This window comes from Leopardus geoffroyi, chromosome C3 (assembly GCF_018350155.1).
Source record: "Leopardus geoffroyi isolate Oge1 chromosome C3, O.geoffroyi_Oge1_pat1.0, whole genome shotgun sequence".
NCBI classification, from domain to species: domain Eukaryota; kingdom Metazoa; phylum Chordata; class Mammalia; order Carnivora; family Felidae; genus Leopardus; species Leopardus geoffroyi.
In genome coordinates, this window is record NC_059338.1 from 104932502 (window position 1) to 104960402 (window position 27901).

General features: G+C 40.3%; 1 protein-coding gene and 1 pseudogene across 2 annotated transcripts in view; both read right to left on the reverse strand.

Annotated features, from left to right (window-relative positions):
- The window catches only part of FZD6 (frizzled class receptor 6), a 43450-nt gene extending 24295 nt beyond the window's left edge, over positions 1 to 19155 (reverse strand). The window contains exons 1-2 of one of the 2 annotated variants that reach the window (XM_045453994.1): positions 18986 to 19155; positions 17647 to 17952 (exon numbers count right to left, since the gene is read on the reverse strand). In XM_045453994.1, the coding sequence (XP_045309950.1) occupies positions 17647 to 17823 (177 nt within the window). In that variant the 5' untranslated portion in view covers positions 17824 to 17952; positions 18986 to 19155. The remainder of the gene's footprint in view (positions 1 to 17646; positions 17953 to 18985) is intronic. The other variant, XM_045453995.1, reaches the window with a different exon arrangement.
- Positions 19156 to 26074: 6919 nt separating this feature from the next.
- On the reverse strand, positions 26075 to 26881 carry LOC123586963 (annotated as a pseudogene).
- Positions 26882 to 27901: the final 1020 nt, after the last annotated feature.

A 27901-nucleotide genomic window follows, 5' to 3' on the forward strand; every position in this document is an offset into this window, starting at 1 on the left:
CAGCAGAAGAGAAATAATAAAGATCAGAGCAGAAATAAACAATATAGAATCTAAAAAAATGTAGAGCAGATCAACAAAACCAAGAGTTGGTTTTTTGAAAAAATAAACAAAATTGATAAACCTCTAGCCAGGCTTCTCAAAAAGAAAAGGGAGAGGACCCAAATAGATAAAATCATGAATGAAAATGGAATTATTACAACCAATCCCTCAGAGATACAAGCAATTATCAGGGAATACTATGAAAAATTATATGTCAACAAACTGGACATTCCTAAACACCCACACGCTTCCAAAACTCAATCAGGAGGAAATAGAAAGCTTGAACAGACCCATAACCAGTGAAGACACTGAATCAGTCATCAAAAATCTCCCAACAAATAAGAGCCCAGGACCAGATGGCTTCCCAGGGGAGTTCTACCAGACGTTTAAAGCAGAGATAATACCTATCCTTCTCAAGCTATTTCAAACAATAGAAAGGGAAGGAAAACTTCCAGACTCATTCTATGAAGCCAGTATTACTTTGATGCCTAAACCAGACAGAGACCCAGTAAAAAAAGAGAACTACAGGCCAATATCCCTGATGAATATGGATGCAAAAATTATCAATAAGATACTAGCAAATCGAATTCAACAGCTTATAAAAAGAATTATTCACCATGATCAAGTGGGATTCATTCCTGGGATGCAGGGCTGGTTCAATATTCGCAAATCAATCAACGTGATACATCACATTAATAAAAGAAAAGAACCATATGATCCTGTCAATCGATGCAGAAAAGGCATTTGACAAAATTCGGCATCCTTTCTTAATAAAAACCCTCGAGAAAGTCGGGGTAGAAGGAACATACGTAAACATCATAAAAGCCATTTATGAAAAGCCCACAGCTAACATCATCCTCAATGGGGAAAAACTGAGAGCTTTTTCCCTGAGATCAGGAACAGGACAGGGATGTCCACTCTCACCACTGTTGTTTAACATAGTGTTGGAAGTTCTAGCATCAGCAATCAGACAACAAAAGGAAATCAAAGGCATCAAAATGGGCAAAGATGAAGTCAAGCTTTCATTTTTTGCAGATGACATGATATTATACGTGGAAAATCCGACAGACTCCACCAAAAGTCTGCTAGAACTGATACATGAATTTAGCAAAGTCCAGGATACAAAATCAATGTACAGAAATCAGTTGCATTCTTATACACTAACAATGAAGCAACAGAAAGACAAATAAAGAAACTGATCCCATTCACAATTGCACCAAGAAGCATAAAATACCTAGGAATAAATCTAACCAAAGATGTAAAAGATCTGTACGCTGAAAACTATAGAAAGCTTATGAAGGAAATTGAAGAAGATATAAAGAAATGGAAAAACCTTCCGTGCTCATGGGTTGGAAGAATAAATATTGTCAAAATGTCAATACTACCCAAAGCTATCTACACATTCGATGCAATCCCAATCAAAATGGCACCAGCATTCTTCTCAAAGCTACAACAAGCAATCCTAAAATTCATATGGAACCACAAAAGGCCCCGAATGGCCAAAGTAATTTTGAAGAAGAAGACCAAAGCAGGAGGCATCACAATCGCAGACTTTAGCCTCTACTACAAAGCTGTCATCATCAAGACAGCATGGTATTGGCACAAAAACAGACACAGAGACCAATGGAATAGAATAGAAACCCCAGAACTAGACCCACAAACGTATGGCCAGCTAATCTTTGACAAAACAGGAAAGGATATCCAATGAAAAAAAGACAGTCCCTTTAACAAATGGTGCTGGGAGAACTGGACAGCAACATGCAGAAGATTGAAACTAGACCACTTTCTTACACCTTGCACAAAAATTAACTCAAAATGGATAAAGGACCTGAATGTGAGACAGGAAACCATCAAAACACTAGAGGAGAAAGCAGGAAAAGACCTCTCTGACCTCATCACAGCAATTTCTGACTTGACACATCCCCAAAGGCAAGGGAATTAAAAGCAAAAATGAACTACTGGGACCTCATGAAGATAAAGAGCTTCTGCACAGCAAAGGAAACAATCAACAAAACTAAAAGGCAACCAACGGAATGGGAAAAGATATTTGCAAATGACATATCGGACAAAGGGCTAGTATCCAAAATCTATAAAGGGCTCACCAAACTCCACACCCGAAAAACAAATAACCCAGTGAAGAAATGGGCAGAAAACATGAATAGACACTTCTCTAAAGAAGACATCTGGATGGCCAACAGGCACATGAAAAGATGCTCAATGTCGCTCTTCATCAGGGAAATACAAATCAAAACCACACTCAGATATCACTTCACGCCAGTCAGAGTGGCCAAAATGAACAAATCAGGAGACTATAGATGCTGGAGAGGATGTGGAGAAACGGGAACCCTCTTGCACTGTTGGTGGGAATGCAAACTGGTGCAGCCACTCTGGAAAACAGTGTGGAGGTTCCTCAGAAAATTAAAAATAGACCTACCCTATGACCCAGCAATAGCACTGCTAGGAATTTACTCAAGGGATACAGGAGTACTGATGCATAGGGACACTTGCACCCCAATGTTTATAGCAGCACTCTCAACAATAGCCAAATCGTGGAAAAAGGCTAAATGTCCATCAACTGATGAATGGATAAAGAAATTGTGGTTTATATACACAATGGAGTACTACGTAGCAATGAGAAAGAATGAAATATGGCCCCTTGTAGCAATGTGGATGGAACTGGAGAGTGTTATGCTAAGTGAAATAAGCCATACAGAGAAAGACAGATACCATATGTTTTCACTCTTCTGTGGATCCTGAGAAACTTAACAGAAACCCATGGGGGAGAGGAAGGAAAAAAAAGAAAAAAAAGAGGTTAGAGTGGGAGAGAGAGCCAAAGCATAAGAGACTCTTAAAAACAGAAAAAACTGAGGTTTGGGGGGGGGGGGGGAGGGAGGGAGGGGAGGGGAGGTGATGGGCATTGAAGAGGGCATCTTTTGGGATGAGCACTGGGTGTTGTATGGAAACTAATTTGACAATAAATTTCATACAATAATTAATAAATAAATAAATAAACTCAAGTGGATTAAAGCCCTAAATGTGAGACCTGAAACCATAAAAATCCTAAAAGAGAGCACAAGCAGTAATTTCTCTGACATCAGCCATAACAACATCTTTCTAGCTATATCTCCTAAGGTAAAAGAAATAAAAACAAAAATAAACTATTGGGAGTACGTCAAAATAAAAAACGAGGCACCTGGGTGGCTCAGTCAGTTAAGCATCTGACTTCGGCTCAGGTCATGTTCTCACTGTTCATGAGTTTGAGCCCCGCATTGGGCTCTCTGCCGTCAGGAGCCTGCTTCAAATCCTCTGTCACCCCCTCTCTCTCTGCACCTCCCCCACTTGTGCTCTCTTTCTCTATCAAAAATAAACATTAAAAAAACATATGTTCCTAGAAAGAAAGAAAGAAAGAAAGAAAGAAAGAAAGAAAGAAAGCAAGCTTCTACACAGCAAAGGAAACTATCAAAACTAAAAGACAACTTACTGAATTGGAGTGTATATTTGCAAATGATATATCCAATAAAGGATTAGTATCAAAAATATATAAAAGAACCAATATAACTCAACACAAAAAAAAACACATATAATCCAAGTGAAAAATGGGCAGAAGACATGAACAGACATTCCTCCAAAGAAGACATACAGATGGCCAACAGACACATAAAAAGTTGCTCAACATCATTCATCGTCAGGGAAATACAAATCAAAACCATAATGATATCTGTTAGAATGGCTAAAATAAAAAAAACTCCAGGAAAAACAACTGTTGGTGAAGATGTGGGGAAAGGGGAACCCTTTTGCACTGTTGGTGGGAATGCAAGCTGGTACAGCCACTATGGAAGACAGTATGGAAAAAAAATAAATAACAGAACTAGATCCAGAAATTGCACCAGTAGGTATTTACCCAAGGAATACAAAAACACTAATTTGAAGGGATATTTGTACCCCTTTGTTTACTACAGCAATATTTACAATAGCCAAATTATGGAAGGAGCCTGAGTGTCCATCAGTAGATGGACGGATAACGAAGATGTGGTATGTATGTATGTATGTATGTATGTATGTATGTATGTATGTGTGTGTGGTGGAATATTATTCAGCCATAAAAATAAATGAAATCTTGCTATTTACAACACTGTGGATGGCTCTAGAGAGTATAATGCTAAATGAAATAAGCCAGTCATAAACCACAAATATGGTTTCACTCATATATGGTATTTAAGAAACAAAACAAAGGAACAAAGGAAAAAAGAAGAGACAAACCAAAAAAACACACTCTTAACTACAGAGAACAGCAGATAGTTACTAGAAGGAGGTCAGTTGGGGGGATGGGTGAAACAGGTGATGGGGATTCAGGAGTATACTTATTTTGATAAGCACAGAGTAATATACTGAATTGCTGAATCGCTATATTGTACACAGGAATATGGCACTGTATGATAACTACACTGGAATTAAAATTAACCAAATAATATAAAAATGTGACATGATACTAAGCAACTGAGGGAATGTAAGAAATGAAAAAAAAAGGACAATGAGGACTTCTACTTTCTGGCAGTGTGACCAACTGAATATCTCCTGCCACAAAACATTCAGATTCTGGATAAAATGCAACAAATACACTTTACAATATATTGCTGAGCACTGTACACACGTAATAAAATAGCACAAAATATGTAAAGTGAAAAGCAACAAAACTACAAGGATAAATGGAGAATTCCATGATCTTAATGAGAAATTTCAATGCATATTTCTTAGTAAGTGAAAGGACATACAAAAAATTAATAAATAAATATGAGATGTGATTACAACACTACAATTAACACGTCTGATTTAAAGGGCACATATAGAACCCTCACCCAACAATTAGGGAACAAGAGCTTTAAAGGACGTTGGACCAGTGGGGAGTCCACCCTGTCCTGATGGGGCAAAGTGACTGGGCAAAGACAGGGCCACCACAGGTGGTGTTCCACATCTCCCTTGTATGAATGATGCTGAGATTGACCCTTTGCTGCCTAGGAGGAAGTTGTTAGAGAACAGCAGAGGACTTTTCTCAAGTTTCTGTATCCCAAGAGGGAGAATGCCCAGACTGTGTTGAGTATCCATTCTGGGACAGAGTTGGAAGAAGAAGCATGGGCAACTGGTAACACTTACTTCCTTATTTACTCCCAAATTGCCTGGTTCCTAAAATTTTTGAGTGTCTGTTAATCAGACCCTATACTGGAAAGAATTAAAATATACTATGTTTAATTCTCCTAACTCAGGAGTCATGCTGCAACAGCCAGGATAAATTGATGGTCAGCACTTAAGAACTACTTATTATCATGTTTAAGGGCAGGCAGAATAAAAGTGACACATGTACTTTTGCTGTATTAAAATAATTTCCTCACAGGGCAAGTCATTTCCTTACAAGTCGCATCCTTTGTTTAATTCTTCTAGAATGTCAACACTGATTAATCCAATAATACTAGTTTGTGTGTATGCAATGTGCAGAGAATAAATCAGACACTGAAAACTCAAATACCTGCAGGGGCTAGGCAGGTAAATTCGGAGGGGCAGAAGATAGCAGGAGTAGTTGGTAGCAGCTGCCATTCAACTCTAACAGACTGTTATTTGAAAATGGGGACACAGAATTGTCAGATATATCAATTTTTCATAAGAGAGCTAGAATCTAGATTTTTATGTTAAAATCTCCAAATTTTAAATTTTCTCACTTTAATATAAATATTTAAAATACCATACAGGACAAAATAAGACACTTTGGGTCGGATCCAGCTTGGACCACTTTCAAGTTGTTGCAAACTAATAGACATAAAGAATTTAAACTTGGAAGGGACTTTAGTGGACTTTTAAGTCTATTATTTTCAAAAAGTGTGTGTGTGCGTGTGTATTTTGCCAAGTAAGATTTTCTTTAAATAAGAGATTACAAAGAAGCCCAATATATTAAATAAATAAAGCGCAGCTGCTCTGGCAGAAAAGGAAGCCCTCCCTCTGAGATACCTCTCACTGCTCCCCTTCCCTGCCAGTGACCTCAAAGCACTTCCAGAGATCACAGTCTAAAAACCAGTAACCTGATCCAGACCCTCAGATTATATGTGAGAAAACAGAATCCAACTGCTTATTGAAGGTATTGTTGAAATCCCCAAATCTAGCCTGAATTAGAATTTAAGTGCCCATATTCTTATCTAATGCTACTTTTACCAATTCTGTAGGTACTGATAGTAAATTAGAATTTTGATTTATTCAGCACTTGCCATTAACTGGGCACTGTGCTTTTCCTACCCCAATTCTTTTTACAACAATCCTATGAGAGAGATGTTCTTATCTCTACCTTGCAGATGATGAAACAGCCTCTAAGAACAATTTTCATCAAGTGTCCTAAGTAGCAACCAGGATGTGAGCCTGGGTCCGTAAGACTCCAGAGTGCATCCTCTTTGAACTCTGACACTACACTACTACCCAGCTCTAACTGAAAACTACCCCTCACAAGATGGGCAAGAAGACCAATGAAGACGAAGGGTAAACAAAAGATACCAGAAGAGGACAGGTCATCTTCTATATGAAACGAAAGTCTTCAGTTTGAAAAAAATAAGTGTTCCCAGGACAAATAATCAAAGAGTATAAAACCTCGAACTACATTTATCACATTATAGATGGTGCAAGTACCTCCTGATGCAGGTAATTTTTTTAAACAAATCATTATGGAACAAATAAGAGCACTTCAAATAATGGGTAGTCGGCCTATTATTGCACTCATCCCAATCAACTGAAAACAGAATAAGTGGAACGAGTGTATTTCCCTGATCCTTTGAACTAAAAAAAAAACTCAATAGGAATCATTTACGGTTTTCCACAAAATGTCCTGGGCTTCTCAGAAACCAAACCCCCAGAGATGGAAAAACTACTAACTTGACTATGACATTTCTTTTTTTTTTTTTTTTTTTAATTTTCTAATGTTTATTTATTTTTGAGAGACAGCATGAGCATAAGCAGCAAGAGAGCAGAGAGAGAGAGAGAGAGAGAGAGAGAGAGAGAGAGAGAGAGAATCCAAAACAGGCTCCAGGCTCTGAACTCTCAGCACAGAGCCTGACGTGGGGATCAAAATCACAGACCATGAGATCATGACCTGAGCCAAAGTTGGACGCTTAACCAAGCCACCCAGGTGCCCCTTGACTATGACATTTCTTATGTCCATAATCTTATAATCAGAATTCCATCATATTATTAAACTGGTATTTATATATAGCAGGACAAGAGCTATTTAAATATGTGAACTGAGCAAAGATTTAAATTTCCTAGTCTGATCGGTCTGCTCTTCCTTCCCCCCTTAGTGACACACCTCCTTCAAATCTCTCAGTAGGTAACTCAGGGCCTTCATGGTCTCACTCATGAATTTCTCTTTTTCATATTTCATTTTCAAAGGCTCAGAAATTCATCGAGTGACTAACCACAACATAAAATATCAATTCAATAATAACTATTGAATAGTAACTCAAATAGTCCAGTTGATTATAGTTTTAACATTCAGAGAAATAAAAGGTAGGCTCCTTTAAGGAAATGGTCTTTGGCAGAAATCCTGTGGTAGATACTATTAGTACTAACAGAGATGAGGAAGAAGAGGGCAATTAAGAAGGCAACTGATGCCTCCATTCTGAAATATAACCAGTCTAACTATGATAAATAGACAATAAGAACCAAAATACGCAAAGTAGTTTATATAATCCTTTGCCTGGTATAATGCCAGCATCCTAATTCTGGTTCCAGCTTTGCCATTAACTACTAGTGCCACCTTCAGCAGATCATTTTCTGTGTTCAGTCTCAGACCATCCATCAGTAAGATGAGAGTGATGAACTGATGGATGATCTCTAAGGACATTTCATGACTCAAAAAGTTTATGAAGAAGGTAACAAAGTCTTGGGTAGCAGAGCTGGACATAAATTTCAAAACAACTGTAGGTACTACAATGACCTTTTCTCCTTGATCAGTAATACTGTCTTGCACTGAGCTCTCGGGTGAATGCTTATCATTTCCATCTGCGCAGCAGCCCTATTTTGGGGAGTCCCAAAGTAGGTGAGATGCTACAGAAACTGAAGAAGGGATGCAGGGGTGCAATCTTCTAATAAACACATAGGCACATAATCTAAACGTGGCCATTTGGATATTCCAGGTATTGTGATTCGTGGGGAGAGTGCTGTACAAAAGAACTGATAGGTTATCTGAGGCAACTGCAGAGGGTTTAATAATGCCCACAGTGCCGAAATAAGTATCCAGGGGCAATGGCTCAGGAAGTGTCCAATGGCATTGGCATTGGTGACAGATTAAGATCATATGGCATGATCTTAGCTGTGTCCTGGTTCCCTTTGCTCCTCTCTATATTCTGAACCTGGTTCTCCAGTCTCCTCTGTGATTGAAGAAGCTATCTAATACCCATCCATTTTCTGCTTAAGTTAGTCAAAGCTGGTTTCTATTGTCTGCAACCAAAAAGACTGACTGGTACAGCAATTACGTAAGGAATGGGATGTAAGTGACCTCAGTGAAATGGGAGGAATTCTAGAACTGGTTTTCTGACCTAATTGGGGCCAAAAGCAGTGAACCATTCTACCAGCATTTGGAAATGGAAGTCTGGCAACCCAGGGTATATGGCAGAAAACCAGCTAGTTGCATTATCCTTGTAATCACTTAGATTCCCAGAATGTCTTAGAATGATATGCCCAGTAAAGGTTAAGGCTGAGTGGCTACTGCCAGAGAGGCAGAAAATAGTATGAAAAGCATGAAGTATTCAAGGATGGTGGGCTGAGGTGAGTGCCTCTAGTGCCCCTAGTGCCTCTAATGGCAGTGTTTAGCTTATGAAAAGGGTGACAAACTGACATCCCTAAATTCTTGGCTGGAGGTGTGGAGTAAAATACAAGGATTAAAAAGACTTAAGGTTTAAGACGTTGAAAACCAAATGCACAGTTTGATCCTGCATGTTGCCAAATTACATTAGTTAAATTTGCTACCCTTTCACACAAGAAATCAAGAGTTATTGTGATCTGAAAGCCGTGGGAGCCCCCGATCTGAAGTGGGGATACAAGACAAGGTTCAGAGATTCACACGATGCTCTAAACCTGAAGACCTCAAAGCAGACCCTCATCCCCGGTCTGTCGAGGCAGATACTCCTCACCTGAAAGATTTACTTTGTAAGAGGAAAATAAATAGCTTCATACCACATCCCTACTGTTCTTCAATGTCTCAGCCCATAAGCAGAGTTCTACCCTAGCATGCCCTGGGAGGGTCAAGTCAAAAGCAAATCTGGAAAACAGGAGCATACATTACTTGTAAGACATTGTTCACTTACATTGGTTTCTGAGTGTGCTGGATTAAGGAGGAAAGAACATAATTTCAGACAGTGCTAAGACACACTGATATGGCTGTATTCATTCTAGACTCAATGTGCTAGTTTCATAAACTAGGCTTCTGAAGGTCAGATGACAAATGGGCTTATGACAGAAGCTTAGTGGGAGCCCAAACCCAACCCATTGTAATTTCCCAAGTCCACGCATGTATACTTCAAATTGCTATATTTAGCAATAGCACAATCACAAAATTGGCTTCTTGGATAAACATTATTATGGTAGAAGAGGTCAAATGAGAGGTCTCCCTCTACCATGAGAGAAAATCGAAAGCAGTAATGCAAGCCAGAGAGGGTTTCCAGAGACTAGTAACATCATCAAAAACATATTTAGGGATGTAATTCTTAGCACCTGTCCATTGTAACTTTCCAGTACAACTGAATATATTATTAATAGATTGTCTTAAACCTTAATCAAAGGGCTCAGATGCTTTTCCAGATGTGGTCTCTTTACTGCAGCAAATCAGTACCACCTTGGCACTTCATATGCAGGCCAATGCTAACCTGGCCAATGCTTTTTTCCTCCAAAAGCCATTTACTTTTATCTAGGAAGGATGACAACACATCTTTACCAACTTGCCTTAGAGCAGTGGTTCTAGAAGAGTGGTCCCTGAAAAAACAGCAGCAGCATCCCAAAGGCATTTGTTAGAAATGCAAATTCTCAGGGCACCTGGGTGGCTCAGTGGGTTAAGCGGCCGACTATGGCTCAGGTCATGATCTCACAGTTCATCGGTTCGAGCCCTGCGTCAGGCTCTGCACTGACAGCTCAAAGCCTGGAGCTTGCTTTGGGTTTTGTGTCTCCCTTTCTCTGCCCTTCCCCTGCTCATGCTCTGTCTCTGTCTCTCAAGGTTAAATAAATGTCAAAAAAAATTTAAAAAAAAAAAAAAAAAAAAAGAAATGCACATTCTCCACCCCACCAAGGACCTACAGTTTCAGGAAGGGGGTGGGAGCAACAATCTGTGTTTTACCAAGCCCTTCAGATGATTCTCATGCACACCAAAGTTTTAGAAGCACCACCTTAGAATAACATCAGCTCTTCAGCTCTGTGCTTCAATTTCATTGTCAGAGACTCTAACCATACTGCTATTTCCTAGGACATCACACTGGCCCATCATATTTAGGACATAAGCTGATAAGGCCATAGATATACATCCAATGAGGATTCCAATATTAGCCCTAACTAAATAAAAGGACCTTCCACCTTGGTTCTGCTAATAGTTCCTGATAGAAACTGGACGTGACTATGGGACATCTAGAGATAACATGCCTAGTTACCTCTTATACATTGGGTACTATCTAACTCACCTACTCATGACATCAGGTATACCCAACAGCATTCCATCTTCAAGTGGCCTGGGCAGAGCAGATATTAAAGACATGGGAAAGCAGCATGAACATACTGCTTACGCTCTCACAATGCCTGCTTCTGCCATGCTACCATCTTTTCCTTGAAACACACCAGCTAGCTCCCCATGCTATGACATGGCAATGGAAGGAATCACAAGCCTGGAGTTGGTGGCATTCTAACCCAAAGAGAAAGTTTGGGTTAGCATTCTACTAGAGAGGGATCAAAAGAAGAAAAACATTTTTATTTTTAAAAAATATATAAGCAGGGGCGCCTGGGTGGCTCAGTCAGTTAAGTGACCGACTTCGGCTCAGGTCATGGTCTCACAATTTGTGAGTTCGAGCCCCACGTAGGGCTCTGTGCTGACAGCTCAGAGCCCGGAGCCGCTTCCGATTCTGTGTCTCCCTCTGTCTCGCTGCCCCTCCCCCACTCATGCTCTGTCTCTGTCTCAGAAAGCAACATTAAAAAAATTAAAAAAAAAAAAAAAAATATATATATATATATATACATACATATATATATAAGCAGACTGCTCCTGTGGCAGTATCTTAGCTATGCCTTGACTCCCTTAGTACTAAAGACAGAGATACATAAACATTTGTCTCTTTGCTGGAACATGAATCCCACATGGAAGCAAGCAAGCAAGCCACTTTACTACTAAATGAGACCAGGCACCGCAAGGCATCTGATTCTCAGCTCAGGATCCGTGCTTTCTACCCACAGTGACTTACACAAGTAATTCTCAAGGAGTGATAAATGTCTTATTTATTCCTTATTTATTTATTTTTATTTTATGAGTATATTTGTTCATTTTAAAATATTATTTATTCCTTTATTCCTTACTTGAAAAGGCATCAAAACAAAGCCAACTTCTAGTAATGGTAATGAAAATTGAGGGAAAGTGAAGAAATCTAAAAAACAACTAAAGAAAGTGATAGGCCTTGGCTAGACAACAGAGTCACTAAAGATCTACAGAGGTCCTTAAATTAAGTTTACATTTCAGAGAGTACTGTTAAAGTGGTTACAGAGATCTCAAGTAAATTCTTTGAGAATGTCAATGGACTACTATATAATAAAGTGATGCAAACTTTTTCAATTATTTTCATGAATGTGACCAATGCCAGGAAAGTGAGCTTCTTTAAAAAAATACAAAGTGGAGCCTGGAATACAAGAATTAAAAGCAGGAATTTGCATTATTTCCATAATGGGAATACTTGTTATTTTCATGGCAGTTCTTAGCAGGCAGCAGTATAAATTTTAAATTATTTCTCCAAAAGAGTGTTTGTTTTGGAAATTAGACAAATATACATAGTAACTGATTGGCACTACAAAAGAATCTGTCCAATAAAGAGTCAATTTTTTAATTTAAAACTTGTAACTTGGAAAAACTCTAATTCCAGGGAAACTACGCATTCAGGTACACATTCAACAAATATTAATGAATGAATACATGACAAATACACAAACTAGAGTAATAAAGCTTCATTATCTACATGCCACATTCTCAAGGAAAGGAAATAACCACAACATAACAGTCTTCCCAGAGTCTGAAAGAACCATGTTCCTATATGGATAGGCTCTCCCGAAGGCGTAACCAGTAATATCCTAGACTGTGGGATAGCAAGGAACGGCCCTGCAGGAACCTGGTGCCTATCAGCAGAGCCTCCCGGGAGAACTACTGTTCTCTGGTTACCTACAGGTCTAATCCTGATTCCGCAAACTTGGAAACAGTCATAACACTTTCTACTACTGCAACACAACATCACAAAGGAAGTTAAGCTTGGTTAAGCTTGCGACTTCTACATTTAAAACACAACAGTAGCCACTATACACACACCTGACTTGCGACACTTTTCAATATCTATTTCATTTTGAATGACTCAACAACTCACTTTCAGAATCGTCACAGCTATTTTCAGAAAGTCTTCCCTGAAAACAAAAGTTAGTCACACTAAACATTTTCTTTCCTTGTGTATGGGGATAGAAGAGTAGAGAATAAAGAGGAAACGAAGGGGTCCACTAGACTCTAAAAGCAGGAAAGTGAAAATGTTTAAAAACCACTGCCCAACAGAAATAGTTTTTTTTTTTCCTTAGAAGTCTGTTTATACAGGTTTTCTTCATCCCTTTATTTTTAATTGAATAGAGACATTTTAGGAGTGCATATTAACAGGTGGAAAGGAAAGAGGTTTTTTTGGCTCACTTCCCTTTAGACCTTTCAAAAGTGGACCGACCACATGCTGTTCCAAACACAATACATGACTTTGCTTTTGCTTAGAGCTCAATGAAGGCAATTCAAAAAGAAAAATACAATATTCCTGTTTCCATTTTCCCTAGATCAGTCTCAGCTCTTTCTGGATGAAATCAGTCTCTCAAGGGACATCAACCTCACAATTTGGGAAACAATGCTCTAGATATGAAACAAAAAGGAACACAATGGAAAATCAGCAGCCATTTGTTTTTCTACTTGGGAGAGTTAGGCCGTACAACATCCTTTTCATTACCAAGCCAAGTTACTATTCAGAATTGTAAATTAACTCTTTGCAACACAAATGACTTCAGCTTCAGATAACAAAATAAGGGAAAAAAAACTTAAGTCCCTTATTTCCAGCAATCTCTGAAACAAAACCAAAGAACCAGAATATCCCAGTCAGTGGTCTGTGATAAATTTGGCCTAAGAAAAATTTATGCGGAAAGTAAATTACATATAGCTCAGGTAACATATTAACAAGAATGCATAATAATGTTTACTTAGTACATGCTCTGTGTTTATAATCCTTAAGAACACTTTCAAATACCTTAAACCAGGTTCAGCAAACTACAGGCTGTGGGCCAAAACCAGTCCACTGCCTGTTTTTGTAAATAGTTTCACTGAAGCACATCCACATTCATTTGTTTACATATTGTTTATGGCTGCTTGTTTTTTCCCTGCAATTGCAGAGTTGAATAGCTGTGACAGAGTCTGTATCGTTTGCAAAGCCAAAAATATTTATTATTTTACAAGTTTGCACTCCTTGCTCTAAACCAATGGGTCTCAAATTTTAACATGCATAAGAAACACAGTTTCCTGGGCTCCATCTTCACAGATCATGGTTCACTGGGTGAGATGGGGTCCATGAACTGCATTTCTAACAAGCTCACAAGCTGCTGGTCTATGAAGTGAACTTTGAGAACCACTGCTCTAAACCCATCTCATATAATCACAGATGAGCACTGATAGCAGATACTACGAATTCTATAAAACAGGACAGCCCTCATACAAAATGAAAACTAAGAGAAGATAGATCATTTGACATAAGGAATTCTTGGTGGCTAAGAAGATACAACTGGTTGCCATAATCAGCTGATAATTCTTCAGCCCCTCATCCTAACATTAATTCATATGGAACACAGGAAATTCAACAGGGACCAGCAATAATCGAAGACAGTTGTGTTGGAGGTATAAAACCCAATCTGTTCTTCAAAGAAGCTGTAAAATGCCTTTTTTTTAGTAAAAGCTGAGCTATATGCAGTTATAATTTAGTATTTGACTGAATTGTAATACAGTGCTTTTGTTTTGTTTACAGTGCAATGTTTGAAAAAAAATCTGTTACATATGATTTATAATACAGTGGGCCAATCAAAAGATGAATTCTTGCACTCCATACAAATAAATATAAATGGTTAAAAATAAAATTCTTTAAATAAATCCTAAGAAACATGTGTCATGCTAAAATGGGAAATATTAGAGGAAACAGAGGACGTCAACTGATACATTTTATCAGAACTAGGCTCAGGTAGAACCAAAGTGGGTGATATGAAACCACCTAAAAATATCAGAATTTCTTTCACCTGGACACTGCAGACGACAGAGGTGGAAGGTAAAAATTTGTAGGTAAAACTCTCTTTGTTGATTTTTTAGAGCAGGAAACACCACCTTTTTACTTACTCAGCTTTTACTGTGTATCTATCATGCTCTGAGGCACTGTACTAGGCATTAGGGGAAAAAAATGAATAAATACCATCCCTACTCTCAACACTTGCAACCTAGTGAGAACCACACATATAACTACAATACAGCGTAGTTAAGTATTTAAGAACCATTGTATATCAAGTACTATCAGAGTGTAGAAAGTAAGCAGATTACATATGCTTGGGAGAAAGACGAAAGAAGACTTCACTGAGCACAGAGTTACTGCTTTAACTGAGACCTGCAGAAACTGAGCAGGTGAAGGATAGGTAGAGAGCCTGGGAAGCAACCAATACAATGTGTGCAAAGGTAGAGAAGTGAGAGGGAGTAATGTGGATGTGAGTTCTACAAACAGGTCGGTTTGGCCGATGGAGATCATGTAATACGCGAAGGGACAAGACAGGAAGCTGGACAGGAGAGCAGGGTCACATATGAAGAGCCTTGCATACTACGCTAGAGTCAGGTCTTTATTCTTCCAGCTTTAAGGAAGTGGTGAAGAATTTTAACCCCAAAGTGGACTATGGATATACGTTTTATCTTATTTTTAAGTTTATTTATTTATTTTGAGAGACAGAGAGTGAGCAGGACAGAGGCAGAGACAGAAGGAGACAGAGAGAATCCCAAACAGGCTCCACACTGTCAGCGCAGAGCCCCAGGCAGGGCTCAAACTCACAAACTGTGAGATCACAACCAGAGCCAAAGTCCAACGTTCAACTTGACTGAGCCACATGGATATGTGTTTTATAATAAAATCACTTTGATGACACCAGTGGGGAGAGACTGGTGAAAACTGAGACTTTGTATTCATGGCACAGATAGGAAGGAGAAAGGGAGGTAGGTCTGGTCTGAATAGCAGTTTAAGAAAAACACCAAAATTCCCAGTTTAATTTTTATAGAAATTAAGTTTGCGAAGCAGCAGCAAAGACTAATATTAATACATCACATTCTGAATGTTAGGGTATATTGTCTTTTTTTATCCAATAAGGTCAAAGGCTAAAAAAACATCTAAAGATGACATTACGGCTCAGAGCCTGGAGACTGCTTCCAATTCTGGGTCTCCCTCTCTCTCTGCCCCTCCCCCACTCATGCTCGCTCGCTCTCTCTCTCTTTCTGTCAAAAATAAATAAACATTAAAGATGACATTACGGGAGTGGCTGGGTGGCTCAGTCTGTTGAGCATCCAACTTCAGCTCAGGTTATGATCTCAGAGTTGGTGGGTTCGAGCCCCACGTTGGGCTCTGTGCTGACAGCTCCGAGCCTGGAGCCTGCTTCAGATTCTGTGTCTCCCTCTCTCTCTGCCCTTCCCCTGCTCACACTCTGTCAATCTCTCAAAATTAAATAAACATTAAAAAAAAGATGACATTATGGTCCATGTTGACAGAGAAGACTGTCAGATTATAGGCTTAGACTTTGGACAAATCCTAACTTCTCTGAGCTTCAGTTTCTTCAACCTATATGATGCAGGGTTCAGGGGTTCTTAACCATAATTGGTTTCTTTTGTAATGTTACTCATTTTATTTATATATATTTCTTAATTTTTTGTGGGGGCACCTGGGTGGCTTAGTCAATTGAGCGGCCAATGACTTTGGCTCAGGTCATGATCTTGTGGTTCCTGAGCTGGAGCCCAGCATTGGGCTCTGAGCTAACAGCTCAGAGCCTGGAGCCTGATTGGGATTCTGTGTCTGTCTGTCTATCTCTCTCTCTGCCCCTCCCCCGCTTATGCTCTCTCTCAAAAATAAATAAATATTTTAAAAATATTTAAGAACTTGGTAAGGCATGAGCTATAAAACATATCAGAGAAAACATGAATGAATTATATAATTACTCTTTGAAGGTACTCCTACTACATACTTTATTTTAATCAGATTAAACTATCAAAATGGTTCTGATTAATCAATGAAACGATCACTGCATCATTTGTTCAGTGTTCAAAAGGATATTCTGCGTTGGTTTGAAAAACCACTGAAAGATTACCATAAGGTAATTTGTAAATCCTTTTAAAGTACATCTACTTAGCTTTAAAAGCTCTGTTATTTTAGATCTGAATCTACAATGAGGTAGTCAAAACCCTATTCAACGAAGCAACAATGGAAGACTTGAATGTGCAAAAACAAAACTAATCAATTTTATAGTGTCTATATTAAAACTGTAAGGGTTTCATTTCTTAGCAACACTCTAAAGGGATGTTCTTTCAGGAGACTTATCAACCTAACAGATCTGTATGGGAGGGCAGGTTCCTGTCTCTACAGGTAACTCTCTTCCCACACTTCCCTAGCAATCTGCATATCTCTAAACCAGGGGCAGGTAACTAAGGCACCTAAGGCAATCTTAAGTGTCACTTGCCTCTCCCCAGACTTGTGGTTTCTTTTAACTGGTATCTTACAAAGAATACTTAAGTGTTCTGCTGGAAAAAAAAAAAAAAAAAAGGTCACTTTTCAGCAAAACACTATCTACAGTCCCCAAATCTTCCAGCAACTGATTTACCACAGAAAAACTGTGCCAAGTGAACATTAACAACTACTTACGACAAGGTATGTATGTAGTTCAGGCACTTTTAGTCCAGGCAATATAGATTATATGTTCAATTAATTAGGAAAAACTCAGAATTCACATTTCTAGAGGAACTACCATAATTGACTCAGGAAAGCAAAATATTTGCCAGGTGCAAGGTACTTCAAAATCATAACTACATTTCATGTAAAAGAAACCATATCTTAAGCAAATCCACTATCAAAGGCCACAAATCTACACAAAATTTAAGTTAGCAGGAGGAATTAATTTTCAAAAGGATGTATTCAAAATATGACTTGTGCACAATTTGAAGAAATCCCTTACGGTGTTTAAAAAAAAAAAAAAAGTCAACATTTATAGTTTATTCCAGAGCAGAGCATAAACTATTTCTCTATAAATATATGAAGAAATACTCACCTCCATTTTCACAGCAGCTGTACTCTGGTCATAATGACCCATTAAATTAGGGAAAAATGTCATGTTGTAGGCCATTTTCATACATCTGGGAACAGTAATTGGTTCACAGGTGAAAAGACTGTGTCCTCGTATGAAGGGTAGAAAAATACACGTCCACAAAAATGGAAGCATTTCCATTTTCTTCAAATTCCTGGTTTTACCACATGGCTCGGATTAATCTTTCTTTTCATTCTCTGATTTCCATCCGAAAATAAAATGTTCAAATTCCTCTTTCGTTATTTTACCATTTTGAAGGAAGTTCTTTTCCTGAAAATGAGTTCTGGGTCAATTACTGTAAAAACAACCGAGGGAGTGTATCTGCAACATTTGTCACAAACTCAAATAGGGACATTAAAGTGCAGAGTTAAGATTTTGACCCTGGATAACTAACACTGGAAAAATGACGGAAAATTCGGTCCTTTGGAGACACCTTCCACCTGCTTTGGCACAGAATATGTAATTTGTTGAGCAAGTCTCATCTCTAGGGAACTGATGATAGAACATTTACGCTGTCTAGAACACCAGGTAAAGGGGGGGGGGGGCAGAGGATGAGTGAGATGGAGGGAAAAAAAAGTCATGCTGGGGTTGGGAATAAGTTAAACGTACTAATAAAATCGTGAAATCTAAGGCCCCTGTTGGATATCTTACTACGCACAGGAAAATTCTGTCCCAGGGTAATTTCTTAAGATCTAATGAATTCTTAAACTTCTTTAAGGACTCCAAAGAGCCAGTTTTTATGGCGGTCTCTGGGGGAATATACTTTTCTGTTTTTCAAAAGGCCAACGACGGGGAGACGTCTAGGATTCCTCCCGGAGGAGCGAAATTCGTTCTCCCGGGCAGGGGTGAGCGAAAGGGAAAAGGAGCCAAGCTGGACCGGGAGGGCCACGGAGTGTCTGGGCCCTGAATCGCGAATAACCGCACGCCCGGCCCAACACCCCCGCCCGCCCCCTCCCCGGGTGCCCAGGCTTCCAGCGCGGGGCAGACTAACTCGCCCCACACCCCTGCACCTGCCCCAGGCCTAGAGCCGGGCAGCAGCGTCCCGGCCCCGCTCGGTAGCGCGGGGACCGGCGGCGCCCTTCAGGAACTGGCCCCAACTCGTACGGAAACTCTGGCCCGAGCGGCCTGTCCCGCCGCCGCCTGCCCCGCACCTGTGGCTCCCAGCCCGCCGCGCGCGCCCCCGAGGCCCGCCTCGCTCTCCCCGGGACCCACTCGGCCCCGGCCCCCCGTCCGGACGGCCCGAGGAGCCTCAGCTCGGCCGGCGGTCGGAGGCAACCCTCCCTCCAGTCCTCGTCCAGCCTACCGTCCGCGCACCGCGACCTGAGACGGCTCCGGGAAGCGTCCGGAACTCCAGCTGCCTCCGGAGCGGCACCGGGAGCGAGAGCTGAGCGATCCCGCGAGACTGCGCAGTCAGGTCGGGCGGGCAGGTCTGGGCTCGCGGTGGTGGTGGCGGCGGCGGCGGCCGCTGCGGCGGACCTGGCCCTCCGCCCGACCCCGCCTGCCCTGCGGGCCCGGCAGGCGCCCCAGTGACCGGTGTCGGGCTGCGGGTCCCGCTGTGCAGCCGGCAAGTCCCCTCCACCTTGTCCCCTGTTCCGGTACCCGCAGCACACGACTATTCCTCGGGTCCAGAGGGGTTCAGCCTAGAAGGGTTTTTTGAAGCTCTTGGTGATCCCCTAAATAAAGCTTCCTTTACGAGAACCCACTGCATTAAGGGTTTCAGGACACAAGATTTCTCAAAGGGGGCTGATGTGCTCTGTAAAAGGCGAAAGATGTATACGATCTGAAGAGAAACCAGAGTATACTGATGTGCTCTGTAAGGTCAATTGTCCAAGGGACCTTAGCTGGAAAGTGGGTAACTTCCTGGATAACTGTCCTTAAAAAAAAAAAAAAAAAAAAAAAAAAAAAAAAAAAAAAAAAAATATATATATATATATATATATATATATATATATATATATATATTTTATTCATTCTGAGGTACAGGTGGCAATGGGATTTCAGCCTTGGCAGGTGCCACAGTTGTATTGACGCAAAACCGTAATAGAAAGTTGAACCACTTTAAAAGTCAGCCTAGGGGCACCTGGGTGGCTCAGTCGGTTGAGCGGCCAACTTCGGCTCAGGTCATGATCTCACGGTCGGTGAGTTCAAGCCCCGCGTCGGGCTCTGTGCTGACAGCTCAGAGCCTGGAGCCTGTTTCGGATTCTGTGTCTCCCTCTCTCTCTGCCCCTCCCCTGTTCATGCTCTGTCTCTCTCTGTCTCAAAAATAAATAAATGTTAAAAATTTAAAAAAAAAAAAAGTCAGCCTAGTTTTTAGTACCAACTATGCCACACTCATGTGCTTCACCTCTTCATCTCTCCTTTCTTCCAAAGACCTAACAAGCTGGGTTTTTGGTTGTTTTTTTTTTGTTTGTCTTTTTTTTTTTTTTTTTTTTTTTTTTACCATCTCCACAGTTGTGTCTTTTCTAGAGTGGCATGTAGTTGGAATTGTACAATATGTAGCCTTTTCAAATTGGCCTCTTTCACTTAGTAAGATTCTTCAACTCTTCTCACGGCTTGATAGCTCATTTCTTACTAGTGCTGAGTAAATTTGCCATTGTCTGGACGTACCACGATTCGCCTACTGGAAGGAGGTCTTGGTGGATTCCAAGTTTTGGCAATTGTGAATAAAGATGCTATAAACCCCAGTTGTATTCAGGTTTTTGTGTCAATGTTAAGTTTTTAACTCTTGTGGGAAAATACCAAGGAGCCCAACTGCTGAATCATAAGGTAAGAGTATGTTGAGTTTTATAAGAAACTGCCAAACTGTCTTCCAGAGTGTCTATTCCATCTTGCATCACCCCTAGCGAAGTTTGACAGTTCCTGTTGCTCCATATCCTCCACAGCATTTGGTGTTGTCAGTGTTCCAGATCTTGGCCATTCTAACAGGATCAGAGTGGTATCTCATTGTTGTCTTGATCTGCACTTCCCTGATGACATATGATGTGAACATCTTTTCATGCACTTGTTTGTCGTCTGTGTATCTTCTTTGATGAGGTTTCTGTTCAGGTCTTTGTCCTGTTTTTTTTTTAATTGAGTTGTCTGTTTTCTTATGGTTGGCTTTTAAGAGTCCTTTGTATATTTTGGATAACAATCCTTCATCAGATACATCTTCTGCAAATATTTTCTCCCAGTCTGTGGCTTATCTTCCAATTCTGTAGACACCGCCTTTTGCAGAGCAGAAGGTTTTGATTTTAATGAAGTCCAACTTATCAATTATTTCATTCATGGATCGTGCCTTTGGTGTACAGAAAAAGTCATCACCAAACCCATGGGCTTCCAGATTTTCTCCTATGTTATCTTCTAGGAGCTCTATAGCTTTGTGTTGTACGTTTAGGTCTATATCCATTTGGCGTTAATTTTTGTGAAGATTTTGTGTAAGATTTGTGACCAGATTCATTGTTTCCCAGGTGGATGTCCAGTTGCCCCCGCACTGTTCATTGAAAAGATGATCTTTGACTCTTAAAAACTGAGAACAAACTGAGGGTTGATGGGGGGTGGGAGGGAGGGGAGGGTGGGTGATGGGTATTGAGGAGGGCACCTTTTGGGATGAGCACTGGGTGTTGTATGGAAACCAATCTGACCATAAACTTCATATACTGAAAAAAAAAAAGAAAAGAAAGAAAAGGTGATCTTTGCCAGCACCTGGGTGGCTCAGCTGGTTAAGCATCCAACTTTTGGTTTTGGTTCAGGTCATGATCTCACAGTTCATAAGATTGAGCCCTGCATCAGGCTTCACGCTGACAGCTTGGAGCCTGCTTGTGATTGTCTCTCCCCATCTCTCTCTGCCCCTCCCCTGCTCATGCTCTCTTTCTCTCTCTCTCAAAATAAATAAATAAAACGTAAAAAAATAAAAGATGATCTTTCCTCCAGGTGTTGTCTTTGCTCCTTTGTCAAAAATGAGTTGCTATTTCTGGACTCTCTATTTCTGTTCATAACGAACAAAGCTGGACCAGGAGGGTAACAGAATGTCTAGAGGAGAAAGGCTGTGGGCCCGGAATCACAAATAACTGTACCCTCCAACACACACACACACACACACACACACACACACACACTCTATCCAGGCTTCCAGCACTGGCCAGGGTAACTCACCCCACACCCCAGCACCTGTCCTTGTGTTGAGCATGTCTATTGGTACCATTCTTCCAACAGCATTTGCTCACTTCATGTCTCTGTGTCATATTTCGGTAATTCTTGAACTCTTTCAAAGTTTTTCATTATTATTATAATATTTGTTACAGTGAAATGTGATCAGTGATTATGATTCACTGAAAGTTCAGACCATGGTTAGCATTTTTTAGCAGTATTTTTTAATCAGGGTATGTACAGCATTGTTTCCTCAGACCATGCTATTGCACACTTACTAGACTACAGCATAGTATAAACGTGACTTTTATATGCACGAGGAAGCCAAAAAAATTGATTTGACTTGCATTAGTGCAACATATGCCTAATTGCAGTGGTCTGAAACCAAACCCATAATATCTCTGAGGTATGCTGGTATCTGCTTACATTACCAATCTGGTTTTGCATGCTATCTACTTATTCCTTTAGAGCCCTTAGCATATTAATCATACTTACTTTAAATTCCTAGTCTGACAATTCCATCATTTCTGTATATCTGAGTCTGGTTCTGGGGCTTGCTGTTTCTTCGGACTAAGTTTTGGGTTTTTTTTGCATTATAGTATGCCCTGTAACTTTTTGTGGAAAGCCAGACATGATGTACTAGAAAAAAGGAACTGCAGTAAATAAGGCTTTAGTGATGTGCTATAAGGTAGAGGTGAAGTGGGGAAGCATTGTATAGACCTATGATCACGTCTCAGTCTTTTAGGGGACCTGTGAACTTTACAATTGCTTATCAGATTATATATACTCCCCTCAGGTGGGACAACATTGCCAGAGTGGGCTGAGTGTGGTTGGGTGTTTTTCTTCCCCCAGGTCAGTTAGGCTCTGATAAAATCCCAATAAGTTGGGTGTTGGCAAAATAATTTCTCAAGAGGTTAGATCCTATTAAGATGAACAGGATGTTCAGGCAAATTTCAATATGGTTTCTTTCCTCCTTCCCCTGCCAGACAAGAGGGGATTTTTCTCCAATAGTCATTGTCAGAACCTGGTAGAGCTTCAGGAAGTGAAACTGACAAGTGTGGGGTCCCCCAAAGACTGGGCCCCAGTGGCACGTTTAACTCTCAGACTTGTCCACACTCAGTCTCCAACAATTCATCAATTATAGTTCGGGTTTTCCTATCCCCTGTTACCCTGGAAAGGTACAAAAACCCTGGAAGGTTTTTGCTCACAGGTGTCTACTCTGGCAAGTTATTATTCTCTGTATCTGCCTGTCTTCTAATTTGGGGAGCAGCTGTTTGCTTTATGTCCTCAATTCTCGGACAGATCTAAGAAGAGTTGTTGATTTTCAGTTTATTCAGCTTTTTATTTGTTAGGATGGAGTGATGGTTTCTAAGTTATTTACATGCCAGACCAGAAACTCCCAATTCTTCATTTTCTGAAATAAGTATTGTTTTAAGAATTTGATCAATATTTCAGTTGCTACTGCTTTAGCAGAACAAAATTCCTCTGAAGTAAAATTAAGTTCAAAAGTTCCAAGAGCTATGTGCCTGGGTGGCTCAGTCGGTTAAGCATCTGACTTCAACTCAGGTCATGATCTTGTGGTTCATGGGTTCGAGTCCCATGTCAGGCTCTCAGAGACTGGAGTCTGCTTCGGATTCTGTGTTTCCCTCTTTCTCTCTGCCCCTCTCCTGCTTGTGCCCTGTCTCTCTCTCTCTGTCTCTCAAAAATAAATAAATGTTAAAAAGTTCCAAGAGCTACAGTAACTCAAGAAAGTTATGTAATTCAGCATTATTGTTAACAAAACACTGATTGTAAATACAATACAATACAATACAATAAAATCTTGATTATAATAACAAAATTAAGTGATTCCGCTAAGATGAAAAGAAGAAAATAAATTTTATGGAGTAAATATATCATTTGTAAACTGTGTTAAGTGTTTATTTTATTGCTTATCTAAACATCTTCGGCCCATCACCAGGCTAAGCATAGGCACACAGTTAAATTTCTTCATTCTGGTAATTTGCCTATACTCATTAAAACATAGCTGTATGCATTAAAAAAAAAATTATTTTATGATAAAGATAGGGGGCAGAATATATTTTATTTACCAGTTTATTAGCTTGATTTATGGCTTTTAAGTATGTAGACATATAATAGGGTGTCCTCCTTGGTACTTTTGCCTGGAGCAGGCCAGGTAATGTGGGTAGACCTGCTCGTGACCTTTGACCTGATGCCCTGGCCTTAGGAGCTGAGGGAGCAAACAGCAGGAGGAGGACCCCAGCTGGAGGAGTCTGGGTGAGCAGGGGCAGACAGAGAAGGCAACACAGGGAAAGAGGAACTTGGGCTCCAAAGGCTCCTTCCCTCCAGAAGTTGCCTCCTAAAGTCTTGTTTGCCCAACCCTGGAAAGCTCTGCCCATGGCTGCAATCCCTCCAAGTGACATGTGTGAATCTGACGGCTTACTGACTTCATTTAGGGGGGGTCTACGAACACCAAGTAGAGGAGAGCCTTTATTTAAAAACTTTCGCTTGGAGCCCACGGCGCTCCCTGCTCCAACAGCTAATGGCCGCAGTGTTTGCAGCATCGCCATTCACCTTCTGCGGTGGTTGTATCCATTATGGTTGGCCAGAAATAATACACCTTCTAATTACCACCTCCAGTATTACCGGGAAATAAAACTTTCAGCAGTAACATGATGCTGCAGGAAAGAGCCGCATATTCGAATGACAGTTTGATGTATAAGATTGTGTCTGGCATTGTCATTTACAAATAAAAAGAGTCATAATGCTCAAGCAAAACAGCTTCACCTCCACTAATGCTTTGGGTTACACTCTGAGCCTGTGAGTTTACCGTTCGGTTGATTTCGGTGGCTTCCATCCGGTCATCTTTAATATTTAATATCTTACTTTTTTTCTAGCAAAGCAGTCGTATTAAGTCAAATATTAGAAATGCTTACTTTCCTCTAAAGCTGTTAGCATATAGGAAAGGGCCTCTGCCTCAAACTTAGTGATACAGATAATAACTAAATTCATTTCCTTTGATACGCAAAAACAACTTCACACCCAATTGTGCATCACGGGCTGCTAATGACTATATGTATTTGTTTAATTGCTTTAAAAACCAATGGGATAAGTGTGTGGTACACGGTGACAGATGAGGGAAGATACAGAATTAAATTTTAGAGAAAGGGGAATTAGAACAATATTACTATTTTTGCAGTTCAATAGAAAACTTCCGTAGAGGAAGTGGGCTTTGAGGAACAACCTGACTGCAAAATTATGAAAAGATTTTGCGTTCCAAACATGGCACATGGCTGGGGAGACAGTGGCAACAGGATCATTTAATACAATAGATGTGTGTTTTCGTTTGAAGGCAGAGGCAGAGATGTGCCATGAAGCTACCGAAGCTTAAGCTTTAGGGACCTTTCTAAAGCTCTCATTCTGTACTTGAAATCTTATGTTCTTTTTGAAAAAAAAAGAGTCCCTAAAATTGTGTAAGCTTCAAGAACCTCACAATCAGACTTTATTCCTCCTGAAAGGAGGAAAATAGTACAATGGAGAGCAGGGAAATGGAATGACTCAGGTAGAGTTTGAGGCAGTTACTAACAATTACAAGACTTGATTTCCACTAAGAAAGGGGGGGATGGTGAAAGGGGACGCTGCTGACTTATGTTCTTACCAATAATACATTTGTAGAACTAGTTAATTTTGGTTTGCATAACTTTAACAAAACTTAATACATTTATGTATGTATGTGTGCATGCGTGTAGGTGTGTATTTAAGGGAAAACTGAACTCTGGGCAGTATGTGTGCAGGCAAGGTCCTTCTTGCAGACATCTTTAAGCCAAAGTAAGCCCTTCCACTCTTTGTCCCTCCACCCTTCTCCCACCTGGAGGCTCTTCCTGCCAAAGAGAGAGGGGAAATGGGACTAGGGAGTTCCCGGGAAGAGGAAATGCTTCTCCCACATTGCTTGGTCTGGTCCTTTACCTTCTCCATCAATGATGAGGAATTTCTTTCATCAAGGAGTTTTCTTCATTATCTTCTCCCCTGTGCTGGATTTTTTTCTCACTCTGCTGTATCTACAAAGCAGAATCTACGTTTAAGATGGACTCAACCTCCAAATGAACCTGCTAATGGACAACTAAAGCCACAATTATAACATCGTACACCCCAAACTCATATAATGTTATATACCACTTTAACCTCAAAACAAAAAATTTGGGTCAATTTTGGTCTTTTTGTAAATATAATTTTTTTTACCTTTATTCGCATTTACATTATGCAGAATTTACTCCCGGACCAGAAGTTTTTGTTTCTTTTTCTTCTTCTTTTGTTGTCTTTTCCTTCTGTGCAACCTCCTCTTCTGGTTTAGGAATAATCTGTTCTTGTTCATCAAGGATCATCTCAGTGTGGCAGGGAGAGCTCGTGTGTGGGTTAATCTGACCATAAGCCCTGTAAGTTGTTGTTGTTGTTGTTGTTGTTGAAGTTTATTTATTTATTTTGAGAGAGAGACAGCACAAGTTGGGGGGGAGGCAGAGAGGGAGGGAGACAGAGCATCTCAAGCAGGATCTGCACTGTCAGCACAGAGCCCGACTTGAGGCTCGAACCCACAAAACCGTGAGATCATGACCTGAGCTGAAACCAAGAGGCGGAGACACCTAACTGACTGAGCCACACAGGCGCCCGAGCCCTGGAAGTTCTATGCTGTATCCTGGGGGCTTTGTTCACCTGAATGTGCTTGATGACAGGAGAATCTACATCTAAACCCTTAAGTTCAATATTAGTCTCTGCATTTTTAAGCATGTGCAGTAAAAATTCAGCACTCTTTTTGGGACACCGACCTTGTGTCCAGCCCTACTCTTTGGCCTGTGCACACCTACCAACTCTAACACTGTAGCAACAGAAAGGCACACATGGCTTCTGCAATGTGACATCTTCAGACACTTGCTTGCTTTTCAGATATGCAGACGCTTGGTGGCCTGGGCAGTTTCACGTGTGTTCTTAAAGTGAACACAACGATTTGAACCTCTTGATTTGCGTGATTTTGTCGGGTTTTCTGGATCAAGTGAATAGCGAACCATTTTCAGAGATCACCTCAGGCTGCTTAGGGGAAGAGGAAGAGGCTGTAAACATAATTTTGGATGGTCACTTACATTTTAATTTCAAGACATATCTTTTACTTAAATGGCTCTACTTTTGCTCGAATTGAATGGATTATAACCTTAAGGATACTATTTTATTAAAAAGAGAGGATGATTTACACAGGAACTTCGTGAATAGAACATTTTCATTTTAGTAAAAACTCCAGGTAAAATAAATCTTGCATTTTAATTTGATTAGCAAATCCCTTATACCCTAAATGACGCCATATGGGCGGTTGAACAACCAGAGACACCTGCGATTATAAAAGCAGTTCTCTGGGCTTATTATAGTTATAAGACAAATATGAAAGGTATAGAATGTTTTCCTAAATAAATTTCAATTAGCTAAAAACAAAGACCCAATTGGCAGGTCTACACTTGAGTTGGGTGAAACCAACATACGGGGTAGAGGTGGGGGGTCAAGGATGGAGAGGAGAGATATAAAAGATAGATTTCCAAGGAGGTATCAGAAACTATTAGCATCAGGTCCATGTGACTGGTTGGGATAAGCAGTCTAAGGCAGAGACTGATGCACAAAGGGCGCTCTTATTGAGTATATAGTACTCTTACGAAAACATATTAAAGGGAAAATTCACAAAAATACGTACAACAGCAAAAGACAAAAATTAAATAAAAACACAATGGTAAAAACCACGATTTACCACCAGACACCTATTAGAAAGGCCAAAATCCACAATACTTGCTACCAAAGTTGGGTTCATAGGCTGGACAAGGATAGAGATGACGCTGGACCCAAAAATCAAAGGCACAGGCAAGGCTTTATCAGGGCTACAGTTTAAGATGAAGGGAGACACAGCACTAACAAAGACTAGTTAGGCTGGCTTCCACCAACACTGGGGAGGCCCTGCCTATATAGCGAAAGTTGCCTCTCAGGCTCTTACTGAGGTCCAATAGGCTAATAAGAGGAAGGGAAAAAATGCCTCATTCTGATTGGCTGGAAGGGCCTTGTCCTG